This window comes from Pelodiscus sinensis, chromosome 6, assembly GCF_052426305.1.
Source record: "Pelodiscus sinensis isolate ZL-2025 chromosome 6, ASM5242630v1, whole genome shotgun sequence".
NCBI classification, from domain to species: domain Eukaryota; kingdom Metazoa; phylum Chordata; order Testudines; family Trionychidae; genus Pelodiscus; species Pelodiscus sinensis.
The window spans coordinates 76,888,971-76,913,577 of NC_143057.1; the positions used below are offsets into that span (position 1 = coordinate 76,888,971).

Genomic DNA, 24,607 nt, shown 5'->3' on the forward strand with positions numbered 1-24,607 from the left:
TGTGAGTGAGCACATGCCTAGGATGGAATTGACATGAGCAACAACATTTTGTAGAACAGTAGTTATGAAAAGGTAAGTAACTGGTTTTTGGCATCTAATTCTGTGTTCAGGTTATTGTGAACTGCTTCTTGTGCAAGTATGATCTGTTTGCTTTAGGATACCCAGGTTTTATGTGCCTGACAAAGGCATATTCTATAATCTAAGTGATGTTTCTTACATACACAATCAAAAATAATCTCTTTTGCATGTAATATTTTAAATATATCTGTTTTGTTAGTCCATGCTTTCAAATGTTTAGAGGATGTCAGTATGTATATATGAAGTGAATTGTGATGGCTCTGGGACCATGACTTTGAATTTCTTTTTCAACAACCATATTAATACAACATTTTTGGGAAGAGGTATCTGAGGACTGTGGGTCTAAAGTAAATCAACCTTTATTATAGCTTCTGTTGAACATTTTGCATTTCCTGACCTGCAAGCTATCCTCCCTGTGATTTATTCTCATCGTGCTTTCCTAACTTTTTAATTAATTTTCAAGTTAGTGCCTGACTGTCCTAATTCCCTTTTGAACTTCACTGCAGTGTCTTGGCAATTTACAGGCAGTGATTGCATGGTCATGGCATCTCTTGGGAGTTAAATGAGATGGATTATGAATGTATCTACTAAAATTCTATTGTATGGGTCTCTATTCTTTGTTGCCACCTATTAATAGTAATCAGTATTGCATCATTTAGGTCTGTGATTCTTACATAATCCTGAAGACGGGTGCAGAAAGATCAAATATTTGATTCTAGTTTTTTGCTTGTTCATTTTACGTTTGTGGGTCAATAATTTAAAAAGTCATATTCTCCCAAGATAAAGTGAATATTAATTATCCATTTATCTAATGGTGATGTGTAACTAGAGTATCAGTAGTTGAAAATATTTGAGTGCTACTTAGTGGGTAAAAGTTGAATGCAAGCACAATAATATAAATTAAAACAATGGCTAATGTACTTCAGCTTTTCTCTGTTAATTAGGTATATCTGTCTCTCTCAATACTATCTGCATAGTGCCAAACGTGCAAAATATATTTCTTGGAAGATTGTATTAATTTTTCTGCATAGAAGTTCTTTTTTTATTCTTTTTAAAATGTACAGCCTGCGTAGGTTTACTCAGTTTTTATTTTAAGTTGCTGGATCTACTGCTAGTAATTCTAAGCTCAGTCAGTTTTGGCATCCTAGGAAGATGAAATTAAACTGCTTTCTTCAAAATCTTGAATGAATATCTTATTCTGTTTGCTTGTTTTCAACTGTTGGGGGAGATGGGATGAAGTGTCCAGAAAAAATTCCTTTAAAATTTTCAAAAAAATGTTTATTTCCTTTTTTTAGGGGTCCTGTGTCTAAACTAACCTTCAAATTGTTCCTGGCTGTTCTTTGTTCACTTATTGGTGCTTTTTTGACATTCCCTGGCTTGCGACTGGCTCAAATGCATCTGGATGCTCTGAATTTAGCAACTGAAAAAATAACACAGTAAGAGAAAATATATACACATAGATACATCTGAATATCTTTATTTATGTACAAACTAGTAATATAATTCATTTCCAGTGAGAGAATAGTGATTTGCTAGGACCATTTCCTACCTGCTTTCTCAAGTCTTTCAGAGGGCCTGCCAGCTTCCTTTGCATCACCCAAAGTAACTGCTTTCCCTGTACTGTCCTTCACTAGATGACCGGAGAGACAATATAGGAGCATTCTTTTCTCCCTTTCTCATATATCAGCATCAGACTGATTGGTCCTCAGCTCTTCACTTTGATCATATTTTTAGGCAGACAAGGAAATAAAGATGAAGGAGCACAGCTGCCAGTTTCAGTTGTGCACCTTCCCCAATTGCTAGATTAGGGGCATCATACAGAAAGGGCATAGTATGGGGAGAAGTGTTTTCAGGAGGGTAATAAAGAAAGCAGAACAAAAACCAAGCAGAAAAAAAATACCTCCCGGTTTTCTTGAACTCTGAGTTAAACCTCTAACTGAAGCTTGGCAACTTTATTGTTTGTTGCATATTAAGTACATTGCAGTTAGGAAACCATGTAGGAAAATCAAGTTCAAACTGCAGCAGGCATAGAGTAGCATCTTTTTCAATGATGGAAATAAAATGCAAGTGTCATTTTCAATAAAGTTGGAATAGGAAAGTGGCTAATTATTTATGATGCTACTTACACAATTAAAATTATTTAATTGGCGAGAGAGGGTTGTGACTACAGGTTAAAGCCACATTTTCAAGTCTAGCGTCTTATCTACTTAGAGCCTCAAATTCAAAAATGAGAGATTTAAATATATTAAACAAAACTTCAGGGTTTTCTGAGTATCTGATCCCTATTGAAAATCTTGGACTGGACTGTCCTAATATTTAATTATATTTGTTCTTGGTGACATTGTATAGAATAAAAAAAATTGTTTGCATGGCTATTTTTAATGTTTAATTTTGCTAGTCCTTTTAATTTTCTTTCAGGAGCACCATTTGTATGTGTGTGTGTTCTGTGGTTAGGAGTACTTATCCTTACTCCTTTCCTCCTAGTCCACCCCTTTTCCTCAGGTTGTTTTGAGAGCTTTCAGCCTTTCTCACACTACTTCAGTGAACAAAAGTGGACTCTTGCCACCCCTCTATACATTTTAGTCTACTAACCTAATATTGTGACTTAAATAAGCAGAAGAGCAGGTAAAAGCCTTTCACAAGCTACTGAACTGCTTTGAGCTGCTTCTTGATGCTGTAGTGTTCCCTAGCAACACTGCATAGCTAGCACTGCTTTATTTCTAAACCAGTGGTTTACTCAGACTGCATGATGAGGTGCTTCTGAAAATAGAAATGGTTTTCAGAGATTTAGTATCAGTTTTAATTGAGTGACGTGATATTTTTAGGATACAATTTTATGTACCTGATCATCTCCTTTATAATATTGTAGCACTTTTTTAAGGGCTGGGAATATGGGCAGTCTGGCTCTGATAACATTTCAGTGGTGCACTGGTACGAATACCTAATGCTATACCTACGGCCCTACCAAATTCATGGCACTGAAAACACATAACAGGCCATGAAATCTGGTCTTCCGCCATGAATTTGATAAGGCCGTAGCTGTACCTACTGAATTAATGGAAATATTTTTATTTAAATGGTGCACAATCAAGTACTGAGATTAATTTTTTTGAAAGGTCCTGAGAATGGGCTGTAACTTTAAAAAAATAAAAATAAAAAAAATCATTCTTGTTTTGCACTCCCACAATTTATATTTATTTTAACCATTCAGTTTAATTTGCACTGAATCCAATATGTTTAAAAGTAGCTATACTAGAAATGTTGTACTATCTTTGTTGTACTGTTTTTCTCTGAGTATTTACAATTGGATGCTAGTACCAAATATCACATAGGGTTAAGTCAGGTTCCCAATTAAGAAAAACTATACAAAATTGGGAAATTTGACTTGTCGGAAATGATTGCTATTTCCCTGTTTTTCTGTGGATAACAAACTAATCGTGTGTGTGTGTGTGTGTGTTCAGTAGTACAAAAATGTTCATATACATTATTTATCTGACACTAAGGATAGTGAATATTATCCATAATTATCAGTTTGAGATACTGAGTTCCTAGATTAAACATACATTATACCCGTGTAGATCTGTATAACGGCTGGCATGTATCATGTTACTGTGTAACATAAGTGATTTCTTAAGTAATTCACCTTTCACCATAGTATCTAATCATGAAATTGCACTAGCCAATTCCTTTGTTAAAATCCCGTAAACATTCTGAAAAAATGAAACCTTTTCCTATGTAATAGTTAGCAGGTTTAAAACAAATAAAAGGAAGGTTTTTTTCATGCAGCGTACAACCTGTGGAACTCTTTGCCTAAGGATGTTGTGAAGACCAGAACTTTAACAAGTGATTGGGCAACAAAATGGGAAATAAAATTTAATGTTGATGAATGTAAAGTAATGCACATTGGAAAAAATAACCCCAACTATACATACAATATGATGGGGACTGATTTAGCTACAACGACTGAAGAGAGAGATCTTGGAGTGATTTTGGATAGTTCTCTGAAAACATCCACTCAGGGTGTGTCTAAACTACATGTCTCCGTCGATGGAGCCATGTAGATTAGGCTGATCGGCAGAGGGAAATGAAGCCGCGATTTAAATAATTGCAGCTTCATTTAAATTTAAATGGCTGCCGCGTTCTGCTGACCAGCTGATGAACAGCTGTTTGTCGGCAGATCGGGGCAATCTGGACGCACCCCGGTTACAAGGAATCCTTTGTCGACTGGTGCAGGTATGCCTCGTGAAACGAGGTTTAGACACACCCTCAATGTGCAGCGGCAGTTAAAAAAAGCAAATAGAATGTTAGGAATCATTAATAAAGGTATAGAGAATATCTTTTTGCCTCTATATAAAACCATGGTACGCCCACATCTTGAATACTGTGTACAGCTGTGGTCGCCTCATCTCAAAAAAATATACTGGCATTGGCATAAAAGGTTCAGAAAAGAGCAACAAAAATGATTAGGTGTTTGGAATAGGTCCCATATGAAGAGAGATTTTTTAAAAAAACTTATCTTAGAAAAGAGGAGACTAAGGGGGGATATGATAGAGGTCTATAAAATTATGATTGGTGTGGAAAAAGTGAATAAGGAAAAGTTTTCTAGTTATTCCCACAATGTAAGAACTAGGGGTCACCAAATGAAATGAATAGGTAGCAGGTTTAAAACAAACAAAAGGAAGTTTTTCTTTACTTAGTGCACAGTCAATCTGTGGAACTCCTTGCCAGAAGATGTGGTAAAGACTAGGACTTTAACAGGGTTCAAAAAAGAGCTCGATAGATTCATGGAGGTTAGGTCCATGAATGTGTATTAGCCAGAATGGGTAGGAATGGTGTCCCTAGCCTCTTTTATTCAAAGGCTAGCAATGAATGACAGAAGAAGGATCATTTGAGGATTAGCTGTTCTGTTCACTCCTGACAGTGGCCAATGTCAGATGCCTCAGAAGACAGGATATTGGCCTAGATGGACCTTTGGTCTGACCCAGTATTGCAATTATGTTCTTATTTCTACCTCCTTTTCAGTTAAGAAATGCCCACATTTTTAGGCTTGGAAACATTTGATGTTTACTGACATAGCAGTAAAAAATAATTTCAGTGTACATACAAACTGAAGAAAAGATATTTCCATCAATGATTGAACTTTGCAATAGGCAAAGTCAGAAAATGACTTCTTCAGATTGAGTTTTATTTAACGATATTTGTGTATTTTGACGTGATGTTAACAAATTTGTATTTTAGAGTTGTAAAGCTTTACGTTTTTATCTCTGTGTTTGCTAGCATTAAATAATTGTCTGATCCCCTTCAAGGTTTCTGCCACTGTGAAAATTTAAAACAATAAAAATTGAAGAGTACTTAAAATTAAACATTGATACTCAGTCTCGCTCATACTAATTTAAAAAAAATCTGCCACACCTCATTACTCTTGACAATTTGGGGCTAGAGAAATGTAGATTACTGGTGTAATAGTTGTATATTAAATGTGTTTTTCCTTTTCTCTTTTCTTTCAGAACATTACTGCATATAAACTTCCTGGCACCTTTACTTATGGTCCTATTGTGGGTAAAACCAATTACCAAAGACTACATTATGAACCCACCACTGGGTAAAGAGAGCGTACCTTTGTAAGGTTCTTTAATATTTTTCTAAAGTCTTAGGATCAGACTCCTCATCCCCACTCTGTTATTTATATGCCATGTAAAAGGGCTGTAGTGCCATAAAGGGGTCTTAAAATCCATGGTTTTGGCCATGGAAGGAATCCCTGGCATAGGCCTTGGCAGAAATTTCACTATAGCCCTAGGAAACAGCTATAGTATAGGCCTGGCTCATTTTTTCGCTGTAGTATTTCCCAAGCTATAGGTATCATTGCCCCAACTCTGTGCATACGCAAGTACCTAGCTTGAATGAGCTGGCCTGTTGAGGGCATGAGTTGAAGATCAAATGCTGCTGACACCTGAGTGTGTTTAATATAGTCGGGATGCAGCAGCTGAGTTAGCATAATTCATCAGATGCTAGTCCAATCACTCTAATAGAATCACTGTGCTGCTAATCAAATCACTCCTTGTAGTTGGGATATTGTCTTGCATTGTGGCTGTGGGAGCTAACTTTATTTCAGGAGATGGCGTTCCTACACTGACAGAAAAACCCCTTCTGTAATGTAGGCTGCATCTACACTATCTGACTTCGTTAGTGTGGTCTCCATGGTAGACATACCCTATGTTTCCTGATGTGTGTGGTGGAGAAAGTCTGCATAGTCACTCTGTTATTTTTACCATGATAGCTGACGGTGGTGGTGGTTATAAAAAAAAGTGTTTGAAAATTTTTATTTACTCTTTTTGTTTCTAGAAATAAAGCTATCTAAGTACGATCACTCACTAATTTAATTACAATTTCTAGGGTTTTTTTTAAAAAACTTTATTTAGTGTGGCTTTTTTAAATTAGAAAATATTGCAGTGACACTTAACCTGGCTAGAGGCCAAAAATACCATTAGGTTGTAATTCAGTTGATATTTTACAGTTGTTTAGTGAAGATTCCAAATCTTAAAGCATTTGGAATACATAATTCTTTATTTATTATTCTAGATTTCTTAAAATTTTCAATACTAAAGAACTTTCAAGTTTTTCATTTTGCAACCACTTGCATATTTTATGTAGAGCTCGTGCCATGGCATGTGAGGGAAGCGTAAGCAACTAAGGGAGAAGAGAAAATTGTATATTGCTTGCATATGAGTCATGCAATTAATTATTAAATATTTCCATCAGAGTGACTTTTGGAGAATAGTGTAATACTGTTTTCATCCACAGAATGTCAGAAGCAACATTTGATACAGTACGATTGTGGATAATTATCCTGTTGTGTGCTTTACGGTTGGCCATGATGCGCAAACACCTGCAAGCCTACCTTAATTTAGCACAGAAATGTGTGGATCAGATGAAAAAGGAGGCTGGCAGAATAAGTACAGTTGATCTGCAGAAAATGGTATGTGAATAGAACAAAAATGATAAATGTGTGAATTGATTTACATTGAAATTTTAACATAGTTTGTTGGGCACAAAACATTGCCTTTCCCTTTTACCCTTCCACAGGCTCAGAATTCACAGCCAAGTCATGAACTGAGAGTTTTCCCAAGTGCACTCATTTTAACAAGAAGGCTCCCATTGCAAGGGGAGAACCCTTCAACCCCAGAAAATGCACAGTTGAACTGATATTTCCCACACGTGACAGTTATACAAGCTAAATTCTTCCTGCCTTTGATCTATGTCTTAAGGCAGTGGTTCCCAACCTTTTTGTATACTGTAGACTGGCAAACATTTTATCTGCATATCCATTATTTACATATGCAACAAATATACAAATACGATGTTGCTGGTCCACCAAACCTCATATCCCCTGCTCTGATTCCTGTTCCCTCAACCTTTTGCCCCAAGCCCGTCATACACTCCTGCGCCCCCCATATTCCCAGGCCCTAGCCCTGAGCCCCCCCAGCTACACTTTTATTTCTCAGTGTAAGAAATTTGTGTTATTTTCAGTTCTCCAGCTGAGTATCTCACAATCAGGACCATTAGTGGCAGCCATAAAATGGACTCCTATGGGACCGGGACCAGAGCAGGAACGGGCTGCAGCTACCTCAGCAGGGAGGACTCTGTGTGGCCAGCCTGGGAGGAGGTGCTGCTACCAAGTTCCCATGGCAACATGTGTTGCCGCCAACATGGCCATAAACAGTCCAGAGAAAGGGCACGGGGTGGGCAATGGCTGAGCAGCTTCAACACACCTCCCAATGCCCCACCCTATCCACCCAACACTGTGTTCTTGCTCAGACCCACTCAGCCCCCCCTTCCAGAAGTGCTGGTGAAATCTAGCATCCAGCCCACGGCTGCCGTCTCTACCAACAGCCCAGGGTACATCCGGAAGTGTGGGCTCCATATCACCTCCTCCAAACCCCCATCCGCCTGCTCCTGAGGCCATGCCATTCTGTTCAAGCCATTGGCGTGGCCTGGTGGTGTCCTGTGGCCAGGCAACCAGGAATTCATGGCCCAGCAGCTGGGAAACCGCTGTCCTAAGGAATTGTCCCTATAGACAATCACAGTACTATACCTATCTTAAACATTTTGTCCAGCATATTTGGTAATCAGTTACTGTATTTTTCAAATGAATGGTGTGACATAGACTTCTGCAAATGTGTATGGAGTGTGTAACTGAGTAGTGATATGGACTTGTGGTGTGCACAGAGGAAATCTTAGGTTTTGTTAGGAGAAGCAAGGTGCTGTTATGTTCCCACTTCCACAGAGGCAAAAATAAGATTATATGGCTGTATAATGTACTAAATGTGCAGAGTTCTTTAAACTGTAAAATGAGCTATATACTAATATATATAGTATTAACATTTAAGATTTTATTTAAAGAGCTAAATGATACAGTTCAGTATATTTTTATGACACTTTTGCAAGTCTGGACGTTCAACTACTTGCCCATCTTGTTATCAGTCAATAATTATTTCTTTTAGTAGTCAAGTTACTGTGGCCAAATGGGTGGGTAGAAATTTGTAAGAATGTGTAAATATTTGGGAGGTATAGATTCATGTTGCAGAGAAGTACTTGAGTGTGCCTTGCTACAGCATGTTAGTCAGTCCCAGGGGAGATGTGGTTTGGAAAGTGTCATATAGCACAAAATAGGCCTGTTTCAATAAGGTACGTATCACTGTAACCAATAGTGTAGTATCTGTCTCACCAGCAAAATATAAAGCAATGGGCTTCAAAGGGAATTTCTAGCCCATAGTTTTTATTTCAGAAGCATAGTTACTAATGTGGGGCTTCAGGATTGAGATGGATTATTCACAGGGCTCTTCTCAGTAATCAATACTAGAATCATTTCTGTTGTCATTGCTAAGAATCTTGGTGTTCTCTTCAATCAGCATTTTTCTCCACCTATATTTCTCAGGTTGTTTTCCCAGATAACTCCTTCCAAATATCTCAGTGAACTGTAAGGTTTTGTAATTTTCATATAGCAAAAGCTTTTGTTCCATACAATGCCCTTTTCTCCAGTCTTCCAAAATCCTTATTTTTCCAGTCACTCTAAAGTCACTAAACATCATTTTTTGGTTTCATCTTGCTATTTGTGTATCACCTCCACTCTTTTTGATCTTTGGTTACTGTAACAAGGTAACAATTCTTTTTGTTTATCAGTTGATGCTTTTCTGTTTGCTCCCTTTGATGCAATATGATTAATCATTTTATTATGTTTTGGTTGAATGGTCATCATATTTCCTCTTTTATACCCCATGTTTTGGAACGCTTTTCCCCATCTTTTTGACACTTATCTCAAACCGCCTTCCCTTTAGTGCTTTTTTAAAGAATTCCATGCCTTTTCATTTTTTTATGTAAAGCCAGTATTTTCTTCTCATTTAAGATGTACTAAAATGGCTTTTTCATTGCTGATACTGTTTTTTTATTTTGTCCTCTTATTTTTTCCGAACACTTTGGGTCAACAATTTTATATAAATATGTAATGGAGTGATAGTGATCAGGATAGGAAGACCTGTGAAGAAATAAAATAATTTAAAAGTGGATTCCAATAAGTGAAGGTCTTTGAAACGAACTCTGTTAACCCGCTAAATTTAACCATGGAGCTTCTATTTTCATTTATTATTTTTCTGACCATTTTCATTTATTAATACCACACATTGTTAAACAAAAGCTTGTAAATGACATTTTTCCAAAAGTAACTTAGGATACAAAGTCTTAGGCTACGTCTGCACTGCAGAGTTTTTGCACAAAAATGGCCAGTTTTGCGAAACAGCCCGCGGAGTATCCACACTACAAGCACATAGAGTATCCACACTACAAGCACATTGTTGCGCAAGAAAAAGTACAGTAGATTGTCAGAAGATGGGACATTTTGCACAAGAGTTATTCTTCTTTCTACGAGGAATAAGCCTTTGCGCAAGAGCTCTTGCATAAAAAGGCATGTGTGGATAGGCAACGGGTTTCTTGCACATGAAACCCCTCCTGGAAAAAGCACAGGTGCTCCGCTTGACATTCACAGAATGGCCATCAGAGCTTTCTTGCACAAGAGCATCCATGGCAGTGTGGATGTTCTCTTGTGCAAAAGCACATCTCTTCCACAAAAAGTTCTTGCGCAAGAAGCCTGCAATGTAGACGTAGCCTTACTGAAAGACAATGGGACCTTGGTGTTTGCGCCTCACTTTTGGAAATGAGACTTAGGCTTTTGGGTCACTCAAGCACTTTTGCAAAACTTGATTCAAAGTTTAGCTTTTAAACTACTTTTAACAAATTTATAGTGTATAGAAATTAGGGGTGTAAAAGGTTAATAGATTAATAGGTTACCTGGTGAGCATTACACTTATCAGAATGCTTACTTGGTAATGGGTTAACCTCACTGCCAGCTGCGTGGAGGTGGCTGGAAGGAATCTCAGGTGGTCAGGGTGGCAGGTGGAGCTGCATGGCAAACAGGTGGGACTTGGAGGTGCTGCAACAGCCTCAGATCCCAATCCCAGTGGCCCGAGCCCTTCTTGCAGCCCTGGCAGCCCCCACTTTCAACTATGCAATGGTCCCAACTGTACAGCGGTCCCAGCTGTGGGCCAGCTTCCAATCCCAGCTGCGCCACTATAGGCCCATCTCCTGTCTGTGGCACAGCCACACTGAACCTGGCTCTAGGCCATACCCTGGCACCAGTGGATCTGAAACCCACATCAATAATAAGTAACCCTAGCTCTGACCTGGCTGCTGTGCCCCCACTAATGGCTAACTGGTTAACTGCTTTGATCAATATTTACATCCTTAGTAGAAATGCAGATCATTGCATAGTAGCTATTTTTTCAGAAAAAGTGAAGTGAATGGTTTTTTTAAATCACGCCTTCTTGTAAAGAAATAACTAGAAAAGTAATGAGCTCTTTAAGTTTTATGAAACATTTATTAATTCTGAAATTCTTGATAGTCTTTTTAAAGACTGTACTTTAGACACTAAAAATCTGGTGGGAAATCTTTAGAATGTAACTTTTCTCATAAGGATCATATTACTTTAAGCTCCTCTATTTTACAGACAATTTAAATGTTTGCTCTGATCATTCATAGCATGTCAGCGATGTTAAGATTTTTTTTTTTTTTTACACACTAACTTGCTTATAAGGATTTTGTTGGTTTCAGGTGGCCCGAGTATTTTATTACCTTTGTGTAATTGCATTGCAGTATGTGGCCCCTCTGGTAATGCTGCTTCATACAACTTTACTTTTGAAAACACTAGGTAAGCAAAATTTGATAAATGAAACAAATGCATATGTTTAGTAAATTGTCATCTAGGACTATGAAAGGCTTTTATCATTTTATATCTGACCATTAAAAGAAAGCATGTGTAACCAATAATATACAGAGATGTTTTCTTGTAATTTAAAGCAATATCTTTAAGCTTTACAACCAGATTTTAATCCCTAATCATGTTAGAATATCAAACAGGCAAACTATTTAGAATAACAAACAAATTAAGATGCTTCATGTGTATTGAAACATGTATCTTTTAGGGATGTTAATTATTGTTTAAAATGTTAAACACTAGATTTAACCATTTAATCTTGGAAGACAAACACCCCTTCACACTCTCACTTATGGAGTGGTGAGATCCCCTGCCTACAGTGCATTGTGGTGGGCTGGGCCATGATGGAACAGTCCCCTGATCATGGTGTGCTGCTTGGGGCCCCCCATGCCATGGGCTGCTCAGGCTAGGCTGGGCAAGCTGGACTGAAGCACTCCCTGCCTGCGGTGCCACACAGTAGACTCAGCACGGCTGGAGCAGCCCCCACCACTGCCTCTAGCCACCGCTTAACTGATTACTCATAATCATTATCCGGTAAGGGTGATGCTTATTGGGTGACTGGTTAACCAGTTAACTATTTACATTCCTAGCATCTTTTTCAATTCTGGTTTCTTCTGATATCATTTTATAAAAATCTGTTACATTAATTTTAGAAGATTTCATTAATTCTTAAAACATCTTTCAAACTGCATGGGTTTCTTGAGCTCTATTTGTAAATGAGGCATGGGTTCTGTTCTACAGGTTGGACCTCTGTGATCTGGCACACTTGGGACGTGGCCAGTCTTGAATGAGAGAATTTGCCAGACCAGGGGAGGCACACTGGTACTGACCTCCCAGCCTGTCTCCCCTCCCCACTGCTGACCCTAGCCTCCCCAGCAACCCAGACTGCCACGTCCCCAGCCCCGCTACTGGGGTTGATGCAGCTACCATGTCTCTGGCCCCAGTCCTGCTACCAGGGCTGCCACTAGGATGTAAAATTTTGATTAATTGGCTAATGGAATAGTCAATGCAGTTTTCATCGACTATTCGATTAGTTGATAAGGGTGCCTCTGCCTTTGAAGTGTAGCAACACTTGGTCCAGGGCTGTTGCTACACTTCAAAGCTGCAAGTGCTGCGGGAAGCATGGGGCCAGTGGGGGACTCAAGCAGTCCTCCACTGCCCCTGTTCTCCCCGTGGCATTTCAAAGTGGCAGCGCCACGTGGAGCCTGGGGTCCGCTGGGGACTCTGCTGACCCAGGGCTCCATACAGCGCAGTGCCATAAGGAGCTTGGGCCAACTGGGGACTCCTGCCTCCTCCTTGCTGCCTCTTTTTGATAGAGGGAGAACTGGAGTGGGGGAAGCAACTAGTCGACCTGAGTGTCAACTATCCAATAAGCATTTGCTTTATCGGATATTTGACTAGTCATTCACACCGGAGCTCCGGTCCTGGTCCCAGCCCCAGCATCTCCAAGCCGCCAGTCCTCTTGATGTTCAGGATGCTGGACCATGGATTTTGTTGGATGAGGGAGTCCCGGATTTTGGAGGTCCAACCTGTAGTATTAATAAGAGAAGAGCAACACATGACAATTATGAAGGACCATCATTGTCATACCAGATCTACTTTAGTGAAATTAGGGAGTCATCGTTAGGCAAAATGCAATTGTATATTTGGAAAGAATTTTCTATTTCTAATATGTTAGAGCTACTGCTGTTGTATATTTAGACTTAACCATAGTAAAATGAGTTAGAATCTAGTTGCTTAATTAATTACCTTCCTTTTTAACAGGTAATTATTCCTGGGGCATCTATCCAGAATCTAGCTCTGACTTTCTAGTGGAAAACAATCCACTCCCTAATTCAGTTTACTCTGAGTCTCCATCTGCTGATGGAAAGATAAAGGTAAATGTAGTTCAAATAACAATGGCATTGGGCAGCCTAAAGAACATTTTTACTCCTCTCCTATTCCGAGGACTCCTGTCTTTTCTCACCTGGTGGATTGCTGCTTGCCTCTTCTCCACAAGCCTTTTTGGGCTTTTCTATCACCAGTATCTGACTGTGGCATGAACTAATCAGATCACAAAGCAAATATATGAAGTTATGTGCAAACCCATGTACCCCAGAGGGGCTGAAGAAAAAATGGAAGAATGCATACGTGAAGAAAAAACACATATCAAATTTTATTCTTAAATGCTTCCTCTGTATTCTCAGGGTGAATATTGCTATGTTTAAAGTCACAAGTGGGTTTAACTTTTGTTACCAAACAGTAGGTAACTAACTGCTGAATTATGGTATTGGAACTGTGACTAATCTTTTTTGTGTGGCTGATATTGGAGGGCTAGTTAAAAGACTAGTGTGCCTGTGAGTACCTTGCTTTCCATTAATACTAAGCCACCCTCAAAACTTTTGTATATTACTTCAGTTGTTGACTGATGACTCAAAGTGGTAATGAGGTACAGGTAACATTAATGGTGTCTGCCTAGTTAAACAATCTTGAAACTGAGCCATACAAATGGGGAAAGAAAATTTTTTGTTGGAATGATATTGATCACTTTTCTGTGTGAAAAGCAAAAAAATCCAACAGAAGAAATACTGTATATTACAGTAAAGAAAGCTGTAGTATTTGAATTTGGATAGGAACAAATCCATGGACTCAGCAAGTATTGCTTGCTGCCTGAGGAGTTCAGGAATGTTCAAGCTGTAAGAGGAATATTATAAAAATACATATTGTCAATCCCTGAAGTTATTTTAAAGTAATGAAGGGCCATATTAACCCTTGCAAGTACAATATTGGTGCTACTAATGATCCACATATTCCATTTGGGTCTTTTAAATTTCATTTTTCCAGGTAATAAATAAATTCCATTGAATTCACAAACTGATTGGAATAGATTATCAACACTGATCAAACTGTTTAAAAAGAATATCTAATAATCCTGCTGAGTGTGTATGTATCTGTAAGTATATATACATATATATTATATATTAAATATATAATATATATACATGAAGACTATAAAAAGAAATATTGAATCTATAAGTTGCTGAATGTATGTTACAGGACAGTGGGACAAGGACATATATGTACCAAGTAAATTCAAGATCCCTTTTTTAATTAAAATTAAATATTTTTTTGAAAGTTCAGATGAAAGGGCTATCCATTTTTGGTGCCTCTACAAAGGTACTAAACTTTTAATAAAGAACCTTTGTGATTTTGTTGAAAGAGATTCACTCAAAAGTTGTTACTCTTACTTTGTTGGTTAGTGTAATGCAAGTTACCCTGCTGATATAGAAATATTGAACATCTTTTAGTCTCAGAAATATATTTTCTGTACATTAATTTAAAAACCTATAGTAAGGAGGAGTGAAGTATAATTTTACAAGTTTTGTTTAATTTGAATAACAGATCCTTAGTTGAACATTTTGAGGACAAGCTAGAATGACAAAAATGCACTTGCTTTGTGTATACTGCTATCAGAAATGTAGGATTGGGAATTAATGTGGGGCAACATTTTAAAATTTTAATTTAAAAAAGTGCACTGCAGAAAGATATCTTTTAGTATGAGAGTAGTATTTGCTATGCATAAAAAATATGGGCAACACTTTTGGGTGTCTGAATTGTATAAACAAAACATAGAATATAATAAATAAATGGAAAGACTGTTACAAAATGCTTAATTTAAATGTTGCAAATCTGTAGTATGGGGAAACAAAACATCAAAGAATACAAAAAATTAAGGATTTTAGATATTTCTCAATTCCTCTTTCTCTATCAAATGGCCTTGAAATCATTCAAAAATATTGTAGCTCATTTGCTGTTACTACAGTAAGGTTTATATGCCACTGCCTCTTACCTGTACCCCTTTCTGCACACATGCCCTCTTAAATGTCCTGAAAAAACTCCTAGGATCCTGCTGGTTACAGTAGGAGTATAGTACTTTATATCTAACAGTGCTGTAAGCTTCACTAATAACCTAATTTTTGATTAGTAACAGTGGCATCCATTAGGTGAATGGCATAAATCATATTTGACTTCATAGTTTCAAAACTTGAGACATTCCTATGAAAAAATGCATTTTCAGATGATTGCCAGATAGGTCCAGCAATGTTGAAATGGCCCATTCACTGGATGTGTGTTGTATACGATTAGCAATGAAAAGATAGTAGTAGCAATTAAGTGGTAACACGTTGATTTCCAAGGTGAATGCTCATTTAGGAAAAAAACCCCACATCTTTTAGTAGTGTTTTCATTCTGACTGCAAACTCATCATGGGAAGTTATATTGAAGCTTATCGTACAACCTGAAGTGTTGCAATGAAATTTAGGTTCTGAAAGATGCTTAATCCATGAGAAGAACCACATTTCTATATAGAATTTCCATCCCCATTGATTTGTTGTCTCTGCTCATAACTGAAAATTAGCAGCGATTATACAGAGACTTTTATATAAAAAGATGTTTGCATCCTATATAAGATGTTTATTAATATGATTGAGCTTTTTTAGGGCTGTTAACAAGTGTCAGATTTCTTACTCTTCTGAAAAAATACTGATGAAACAAACACAACTGAAGAAGTGACATTGATACATCAAGAAACAGCTTGATTGTCTTTCTATATTCTGATTACAATTTCTAACTATTGGCTCTTAAAAGTTGGATCCAACTCTGTGGCTCTGTAGGTTTCAGGTTGGTTGGAAGATAGTCTCCCTTCAGTGACTTCAGGTGACTTAGATCCTGCATAATACAGGTGACTTGTACAAAGCCTATGTTGGCCAGAAAATCTTTCTGACATGGTGAGTTGGACAAAGAAGAATGGTATAAAGGACATTACTATGGTGATGAGTATGGTATAAAACACGTGTCTGTTCATCTGTAGCTAAATGACACTTTCATGAGCTCAGTTATAATCTGTTTTGTGCTTCATATTAAGGGAAAAAATTACTTGTGTATCTGTCTGGCATTCTCAATGATCTACAAAGGAAAGAGTAGGCGTATGCCCTTTTTAGTTGTTGCGTCTTTATTATGTAGAGAGAAGGCTTATGGCATATGTACCACTAGCAGGAATTGTCTTTTTTACATTAAAAAATAAGGTTTTCTTAGTTTCTCTTGGAGAATTTTGTACATAGCTGCAGAGAACTGAAAATGCAGGATACTTAATCTTGTGTGACTCTCTTCATGAATACCTGTTTTTGAGGGGAAAAAACCTGGGAAGATAAGGTATCTTTAGTAAGGTTTTATCAGCCCTGTCCATGCAGATGATAAGATGTGGCTTGTGAGCATGAGGACATGACTAGAGCATGATTTTAAAAAAAAATCCTCTAGTTTAACTAAATTGAAGTTTGTCTTGTGTATTGAGTTTGAGTGGTTTATTTCACTTTCACTTGATTTGATTATTTTTAACAAGATTAAACTGAGCGGAAATAAAAATAGCAAACCACAAACTTGCATCAGTTAACTAAATTGGTTTAAAATAGCATCTTTTTCATTAACTAGGTGGAAGTCTGTGTCTAGAGCAGGCCTGAGACATCTGAGTTCTGATCAAAAAGTAGGGAAGACTAGATGTGACAGTCCTGATAGGAACTCTCTCTCCTTTTTTTTAAGTTTAGAATTTTTTTATACATCAAAGGAAAGGAGAAAACATCATAAACCTGTATTTTTGGGTTTTCCAGGGCACCCTAGAGTGCCTTTTGGGCTGTACTATCATGTAGATATTTTTGCAATTGTAGAAGTCTTCAGGATTTCCCAGCTCCCTAAGAGCATGCAGCCACAAATTCTGCATGCTTTTTTTTAAACCTCTTTTTTCGTAGATAAAAAACAACTGGTACAACAAAGCAAAAGGGCATATGGTATCAGTGAGAGAGAACAAACACATGTGGAAGAAGAGCTGCCAAAAGCTTCAGTGCTCAAACCCAATGTTATATAACATCTGTTCTTTAGTCAAAGGAAATGAACTTGTGAACAGGAGGCCACTTATGCCCCATCAGGGCTATTTGCCATTCTGGCACTTCAAGTGCAGGAGATGGGGACCTGCAAGAGATCTTAAATACTTTGCTTCTATAGGCTCTGCTTACAAAAACTCCCCAGGGTCACAGATTTACTGACTTTGGGAGGGTAGCTGCCACCACCAAGTGAAACAAACTTTCTTGAACCTAGGAAGAAAGGACTTGGACTTCCCTTCCCAAGGTACCCCAAGCTATTTTGCTACAAGAGAGCTTGAAAAAAGAAAACAAACTGTCTCTCTGATAGCTGACCTCTCAAGGTAGGCAGACATACACTCACAGTACTCCTGTTTCTATTCAGGACACAGGAATCAAATCATCGCCTTAAAAAGGTGATTTTGTTAACAAAACAGATATTCTTGATAAAACACAATGGGATGCTACGTATTAGAGCAACTGAATAAAACATGTTAAAACACAGAGAATATTTCTGGGTATTCTCTTAGGGTATGTCTACACTGCCACCCTAGTTCGAACTAGGGTGGCTAATGTAGGCATTCGAACTTGCAAATGAACCCCGGGATATTGCAGGAGGAATAACGGTAGTTCGAATTAGGAACTTTAATTCGAACTATCTAGTCCATGGCGTGTGTAGCCGCGGGCAGGTAGTTCGAACTACGGGCATTTAAAAATGGCGCCCGCCTGGGAACATGCAAATGAAGCCCGGGATATTTAAATCCCGGGCTTCATTTGCAAGTTCGAATGCCTACATTAGTCATTCTAGTTCGAACAAGGGTGGCAGTGTAGACATACCCTTAGATAGTGAATGGGGTAGGAAAGACATATATTCACACAGATAAGTTTAACCAAACAACCAAAACAAAGAAAAATGCCCTGATTGGGATTAAATACACATTTTCCCTTTATTTACTCCCTTTATTATCCCTTCCTGGTTCAGTCCACTTCCATGCCTCAAATTCCTTGGAGGAGTGGTAGTCCTGCCTGCGTTTAAATCATTCTGTGTTTCTCAACTCCTGGCTTAACTTCCACACAAAGAAAGCAGGCAAGGCATCTTATACAATTCAGATTTCAGCGCTGTATCCTGTTGGTTCTTCTGGCTCTCTGCCAACACCCCTGCTAGCAACCTAAATGTAACCCTTTAGTCATCAAGTGCTGGCCAGCACTACTCCTATCTATCACATGCCCTAACTATAAAGTCAAACTTGCCTAGAAGCAGGAACTGTGCCATGAAGGTACATGTTGGCTTTCCAATCCACAACGCTCAACTTCTGGGTAAATAGTATGTTTATTGAATACAGAAATCCCAACTAGTCTCCCAACTGTGTCTTTTTGTCAGCCATCTATGGGCACAAAATTTACCATTGCTAATTGAGGTCTTAAGTTTATTTTTAAAAATATTAAAACAATATGACTATGAAAAAATGTCGTCTTTGATATGATATTGTGAAGTTATCGATTAAGGGTAGAAGCCCTTAACACCTTTTTATTCTCAAAGTCTTTAGCATTACACTTCTTTTTAAGCATTAACTCACTTTCCATATAAGAACTTTGTGTTGTATTAGCTGTCTAGCCCCCCCATTTAGACCTGCACATGGTCTATTGCCGTTGATTTCTCCCTCTTGCTCCTCGCCCCACAAAGCTACTAAACATTTACTCAAGCCTGAAGAACAATGTGTAGAATAAAAAATAGAAATCATGAATGAAGATTCTCGGGCCAAAGGAGCTGAAGTTTTTTATATTAAAGAAATGTTCCTAAGTCACGATGGGATCTTGAGAGACAGCAGTTCACTAGAGTTTTAAATTTTAAGGTGAATGTTTACTGTAACATAACAAATAGGTAAGACTTATTTTAATCTACAGCTTAAAACCCCCAAAGAAGAATTAAGGGCAAAAATCTTAGCCTGTTTGATAAAGTCTTTCTCTGAGGCATAGAAGTGTTACAGAAATATTAAGTACACTGTCTTATTGCTGGGCAATATGGCTCAAGGCAGCCAGTCAAAAGCATGCTCCCCAGTAGTGTCAACTCAGAGCTGAGGACCCATGATTATGGTACATAGTTATTCCCACTGTTAGATTGAAATACCATCCTGCTGCTGTGGGAAGTTGCAGTGAGTAGTAGTAGATGGGAAAAAGCTTCCCTAAGTTGTTCTTACAAGCATGCCCCATTGCATCAGTCAGGAATTTGCTATAAGGTTTCCTTACTGCAGTCTGTGCTTTGCTTATCTTTTTTTACAAGTTTAAATTGCACTTTTCCACAGAGGCTATGTCTACACTGCAGAGTTTTTGCGCACAAACAAGTGTTTTTGCACAGAAACTCGCGGAGTGTCCACATTACGAGCGCTTTTTTGCGCAAGAAAAAGTACAGTAAATCGTTAGAAGACAGAGGTTTTTGCACAAGAGTTATTCCTCTTAAAATGAGGAATAAGCCTTTTTGCGCAAGAGCTTTTGCGCAAAAAGAGGTGTGTGGATAGACAACAAGGGTTTCTTGCACACAAAAAAACCCTATCGGAAAAAGCACAGGTGCTCTGATGGCCATTCTATGAATGGCCATCAGAGCTTTCTTGTGCAAGAGCATCCATGACACTGTGGATGCTGTCTTGCACGAAAGCACATCTCTTGCGCAAAAGCACATGGCAGTGTGGACACGTTGTTGTGTAAGAACTTTTTGCAGAAGGTCTCTTCCACAAAAAATTCTTGTGCAAGAAGCCTGCAGTAAATTTGAGGCTATTTATTGAAACCCAGAGAAAAGTAAACCACAACCAAGTCCTTTTCGAAATCTCCCGTTATTGGTTGTCAGGATAATAATGATGTACTGGACGTTGTTTTCAGAACCAGTATATATGTATTTTTATACCTTTGTTATAACAGTATTTTAATGCAAATTAAATTTATTTGTAATGCTGATGCCATTGAACATATCCTCACTTTTATTTATGTCAGTGCTTAGTTAGATCAAATGTTTCTACATGTTGAGTCTTTTTTTAAACTTGAAGCCCAGATTGATACATTTATAATAAGTATGCAATTTTGTATTTTAAAAAAGCTTGGTATTAGTCTATGAATACCAAATACTTCTTCAGACTCCCATTATTTTAAATCAGGGCAGGGAAGAAGTTGAGATCTGCAATATCTCTTAAGAACACAGTATATTCATGACTTTGGTACTAAACTACTGGGGGGAATTTGGGCTAAAAAATAAATTTTGCACATAACATCTTAAAATTCTTCCTTAATTTGTCAAAATAATGCAATATAATCATGCCAGTTTCAATTTTTTTTTTAAACTGCAACAATGCATAGAGAATGAGGGTAGGGAGTTATGTAGGAAATCGCCAAATTCCTTTAGTCTAATTGTAATATAGTTAAGTTTGTCTCTCTATTTCTAGTTATTAGTCAACAGACATATGCAGATGTATGCTCTATTATATCAGCAGCAGCTAAAATCAAGTGAGGGTTTTGAAGTCAGACTCACAGTTTATACTGGCTACTGACCATCTCCAGAAAGGTCAGCATGAAAGTAAACAGTTCATGGTGTACATCTTGATAGGAAAATTTTCAGTTAAAAAATTTAGACCAGTTCTAATCACTAACGTACCATAAGCATTTTTAAGGCCATTCTGTCATTTACAACAAGGCTTCTTTACACCATTCTGGCAATGTAAAGGAGTCTTTAAACTTTTACACAAATTTTATGCTCCTGTGGGAAATTCACTAAGAATGGGATTAATTCAGTAACAGCCATGGGAACAACTGAGCAGGAAGGCTGCTACATTCTGCTCTGCTAAAGGACACAGCCTACCTCACACACACCTCCAAACACCTGGAAGCCGTATCTCTCTGCACGGGGTGCACCACAATGGTAAATAAGCAGGACCAAGTCTCTTTTGCTTGCCTGCCTGCACACCCAGTTCCACCTCACTCACAAAGATTTACATCTTCACTGTCTGCTCCAGACATGCAGGCCAACATGCCAGAGCTTTCTGTGACTGCTCTATGGCTTCCTTTTGCATCTATCAAAAGTCTTTTTTCTGCATGAAAACAAAACTAAAAAATTTGCAGGGGATATGAATTGTACACTTGCATAGTGGTGCAGAATTTCCCCAGGAGCACTTGTAGTAACCTCTATAGCCTTTAAAAAAAGTTGCTGCTTTAAAAGTCTTACTGGTTGGCCATTTTGAATTACAGGCAGTCCCCAGGTTACGTACAAGATAGGGACTATAGGTTTGTTCTTAAGTTGAATTTGTATGTAAATCGGAACTGGTACATATTGTAGGGGAAACTCTAGCCAAACATTTCTCCAGAGCTCAGTTTTATTCTCTCTCACCTCACTTCCCTCAGTCCTTTATTCTCAAGCTGAGGTGTCTGCTGAGAAAAGTCGCTCCGCGTCTCCCTGGTCTGCTGGGTGGGGCACTAGCTTCGTGTCTCCCTGGTCTGCTAGGGGGAAAAGCAGCTAGTGCGGGGTTGTCTCACCCCGTTTGTAAGTAGGGATCTGATGTAAGTCGGATCCATGTAACCCGGGGACTGCCTGTACTTTATATGACAGTTCCGCTGTATTTTTAAAACCTGATTTATAATGTTTATAAAGTCAGGTTTTGCCTTTATTTTCAGTGTTCTTTGTAACTTTGTTTAAAAGTGTACCAAAAATTCTATTTTGTAAATCTGATTCTTACAGTGTAAACATGGTGTGCCAACAAATACCTTATTTCTCCTGCTTCTGGTAATCTTGTCGTATATCCTGCCCATATTCCATTTTTAATTACCTTGCATTGCATTGAAGTGGATCTGCCCCATGAAAGCTCATCATCTAATAAACTATCTTGCATAATTTGATCAGAAAAACATTTTCAAAAGTGGGAGAATATTTATCTGTGGCAGTAGCAGGAAAAAACATTACTTATCCGAGGGTATTGTTCCCTTCTAAATATAAATATTTTTATTTAAAAATACTATTAAATTGTTTAGGCCCAGAATTTCATGTAAGTTAAAATTGTTGTAAACTGTACGTTATTACACACTGTATATATAGACTGTAAATATTTTTAAATCTGTCACTGTTATTGGGAACTTCATGTATAATCTCACAATTGTTGCTCTGTTGCTACTGAGAGAGCTTTTTGTTAATCATGACTACATAGATCAACACATCCTGTGCCTAGCACTATGCTGGCACTGACAGCATTGATGCTTGCAAAGCAAATTGCCAGTAAAAGACTGAATATGATAAAATCAGTATTTGTCAATGGAAAAGGTCAAACTTTAAAGGAAACTTCTAAGTCCCCCTCTCTAGATTAGGGTAGGTTTTCAAAAAAATTCCCACTCACGCTTTTGAGTTCCACAATCTTAGCAAGATTGAGCATCTTCATTTTGATCATCTACCAGTTATCTTTCTTTTAAAACACAATATTTATTAACTTGCTCTGAGCAAAGTTACATGATATGGTGCTTTAAAATTAGGCATGTCATCTACACTGTACTAGAGAAAGCTTCCAGAAGTTGCTAATAAAGTGGAACTTGCCTGGTGTTGGTGAAGCTGAATCATTTTTAAAAATAATAAAACAGAAGATAAGGGTACAGTATTACCACCAATGTCTAAACAAAGAACAACTCCATATTCTGTGCACAGGAGGTGATACTAAAGTGCCTGGACCTGTACATTCTAGAGCAGATACGAAGAAATTACATTTTCAAATAGATATTTTCTAAAGTTAAGCACGTGCCTTTGTGCTTTTCTTGGTAGGTATGCATACTTAGGAGATCTGTTAAGTAAATGCAAGCTATCAGCTAGTCCTTAAATGTGCCATTTTAACCCATTTATATATGCGTGTGTATATGTATGTATGTGTATATATAGAGATCATTAATGTGGAAAAACAAATTGTCAAAGCTAATATGATTTTAGCTATCTATACTTTTTATTTCAAGTAAGTTTATTTTTGCTGTTGTCATGTAAATATTGCAAGAATTTTGCCTTTCCTGTACTGTATTTGTAAGAACACCTCATTTCTTCCTACACTTTCACACTATTTTCATACTTCTGATTAAAGAAATTACAATTCTACAGTGTTGGAACTGTCTAATGCAATAGAACGATTGACTTTGAATTATAACAACTTGCTTTGCTACAAGTTTGTAGTTTAAGCTCCAGTCCTGCAAAGACTTGTGTACTTAACTTGATCTCAGTGGGACTATTCATGAGCTTAATGTTTTAGCATATGTGGAAGTTTCTACAGGATTGGAGCAGAGATCAAAACGAGGATACAAAAAAGCAGGAATTACATGGAGTGTGGGGTTGCTCATAATGGATCCAAAACAGGAGACCAGCGTTAACTGTTGTACAGTTCTAAATTTTGTATTTTTAATAGCAGCCTTATGTACTGTTGAATGCTTTTGTTCGGACAGTGGGCTGCCATCTTCACTTTTGACTGTTTCATTTTATAAAAATTTACATGCTTTAAACTTTAAGACTTAAAAAAAATCTATCAAACATTTGTCTGATACAGCAGAAAAAAGTGATGAAATAAACATTACTTAGATGCTTAGTTTGGAGGTAATTATTCTGCATGTTACATGTAAAGTGCTTGTAAATTGAACTGTTTGCAGTGAATTGAGTCTGTACCAAAGGAATCACTCCTTAAAGGAAGCCTTATAGTGTGTTGAGCTTTTAGCTCTAAAATATGGCTTTAGCAATTAGTATAATATTTAATGTATATAGTACATGGTTTGGGTAAAACTTATTTCAGTAAGCTACTAAATATTAGTTTTTTACACTGTGTGTAAGAAATTATGTTGCTTAGTGCTGCTAATGGTTTATCTGGAGGACTAAAGAATTTTGTCTTGCTTGGGAAGTGTTAGCATGTGTCAGGGAGCATTTTCCTAATCTTGATGAACATAAGAAGAAAGCTTGCTGTATTATCCTTAAAGTTTTGGTGTTAATTTAATAAAATTCTATGAGAGACAAAGATTGAGTGTTTTGAGCAGTCATTGTTCCATGGCCTTGTGTTTGGTTGATTATACATAATTAAAATAAAATTGTGTACTAAAAAAGACTAGCCAAGTACTAGTAGTATATCAGTGTCTACTGGAAAAGTTGATAAACTAATATACATTAACTCACTTGAATCAGTCTTCTTTCCAGAAGACATTGGGGGGCTTGGTCCTCCTTGGATGCCTGTTATTCAAACAAGCAGCTCCCGTTGGTTGCTTTCTGGCCAGAATTTGGCCAATGGGATTGTGCTGGGGTGGGGAGGCTTCTGAAACTTCCTTTCTCCTTCAG

At 37.6% G+C, this 24,607-nt stretch overlaps 1 protein-coding gene across 7 annotated transcripts in view; it reads left to right on the forward strand.

The window, feature by feature from the left end:
- Positions 1-24,293, forward strand: part of TMEM161B (transmembrane protein 161B) — an 85,421-nt gene extending 61,128 nt beyond the window's left edge. For 5 of the 7 annotated variants that reach the window (XM_075932182.2, XM_075932183.2, XM_075932178.2 and 2 more), the window contains 5 exons: positions 1,374-1,514; positions 5,586-5,699; positions 6,880-7,054; positions 11,239-11,335; positions 13,166-24,293. In XM_075932182.2, coding sequence (XP_075788297.2) covers positions 1,374-1,514; positions 5,586-5,699; positions 6,880-7,054; positions 11,239-11,335; positions 13,166-13,443 — 805 coding nt within the window. In that variant the 3' untranslated portion in view covers positions 13,444-24,293. The remainder of the gene's footprint in view (positions 1-1,373; positions 1,515-5,585; positions 5,700-6,879; positions 7,055-11,238; positions 11,336-13,165) is intronic. The other 2 variants (XM_075932185.2, XM_075932184.2) reach the window with 2 other exon arrangements.
- Positions 24,294-24,607: the final 314 nt, after the last annotated feature.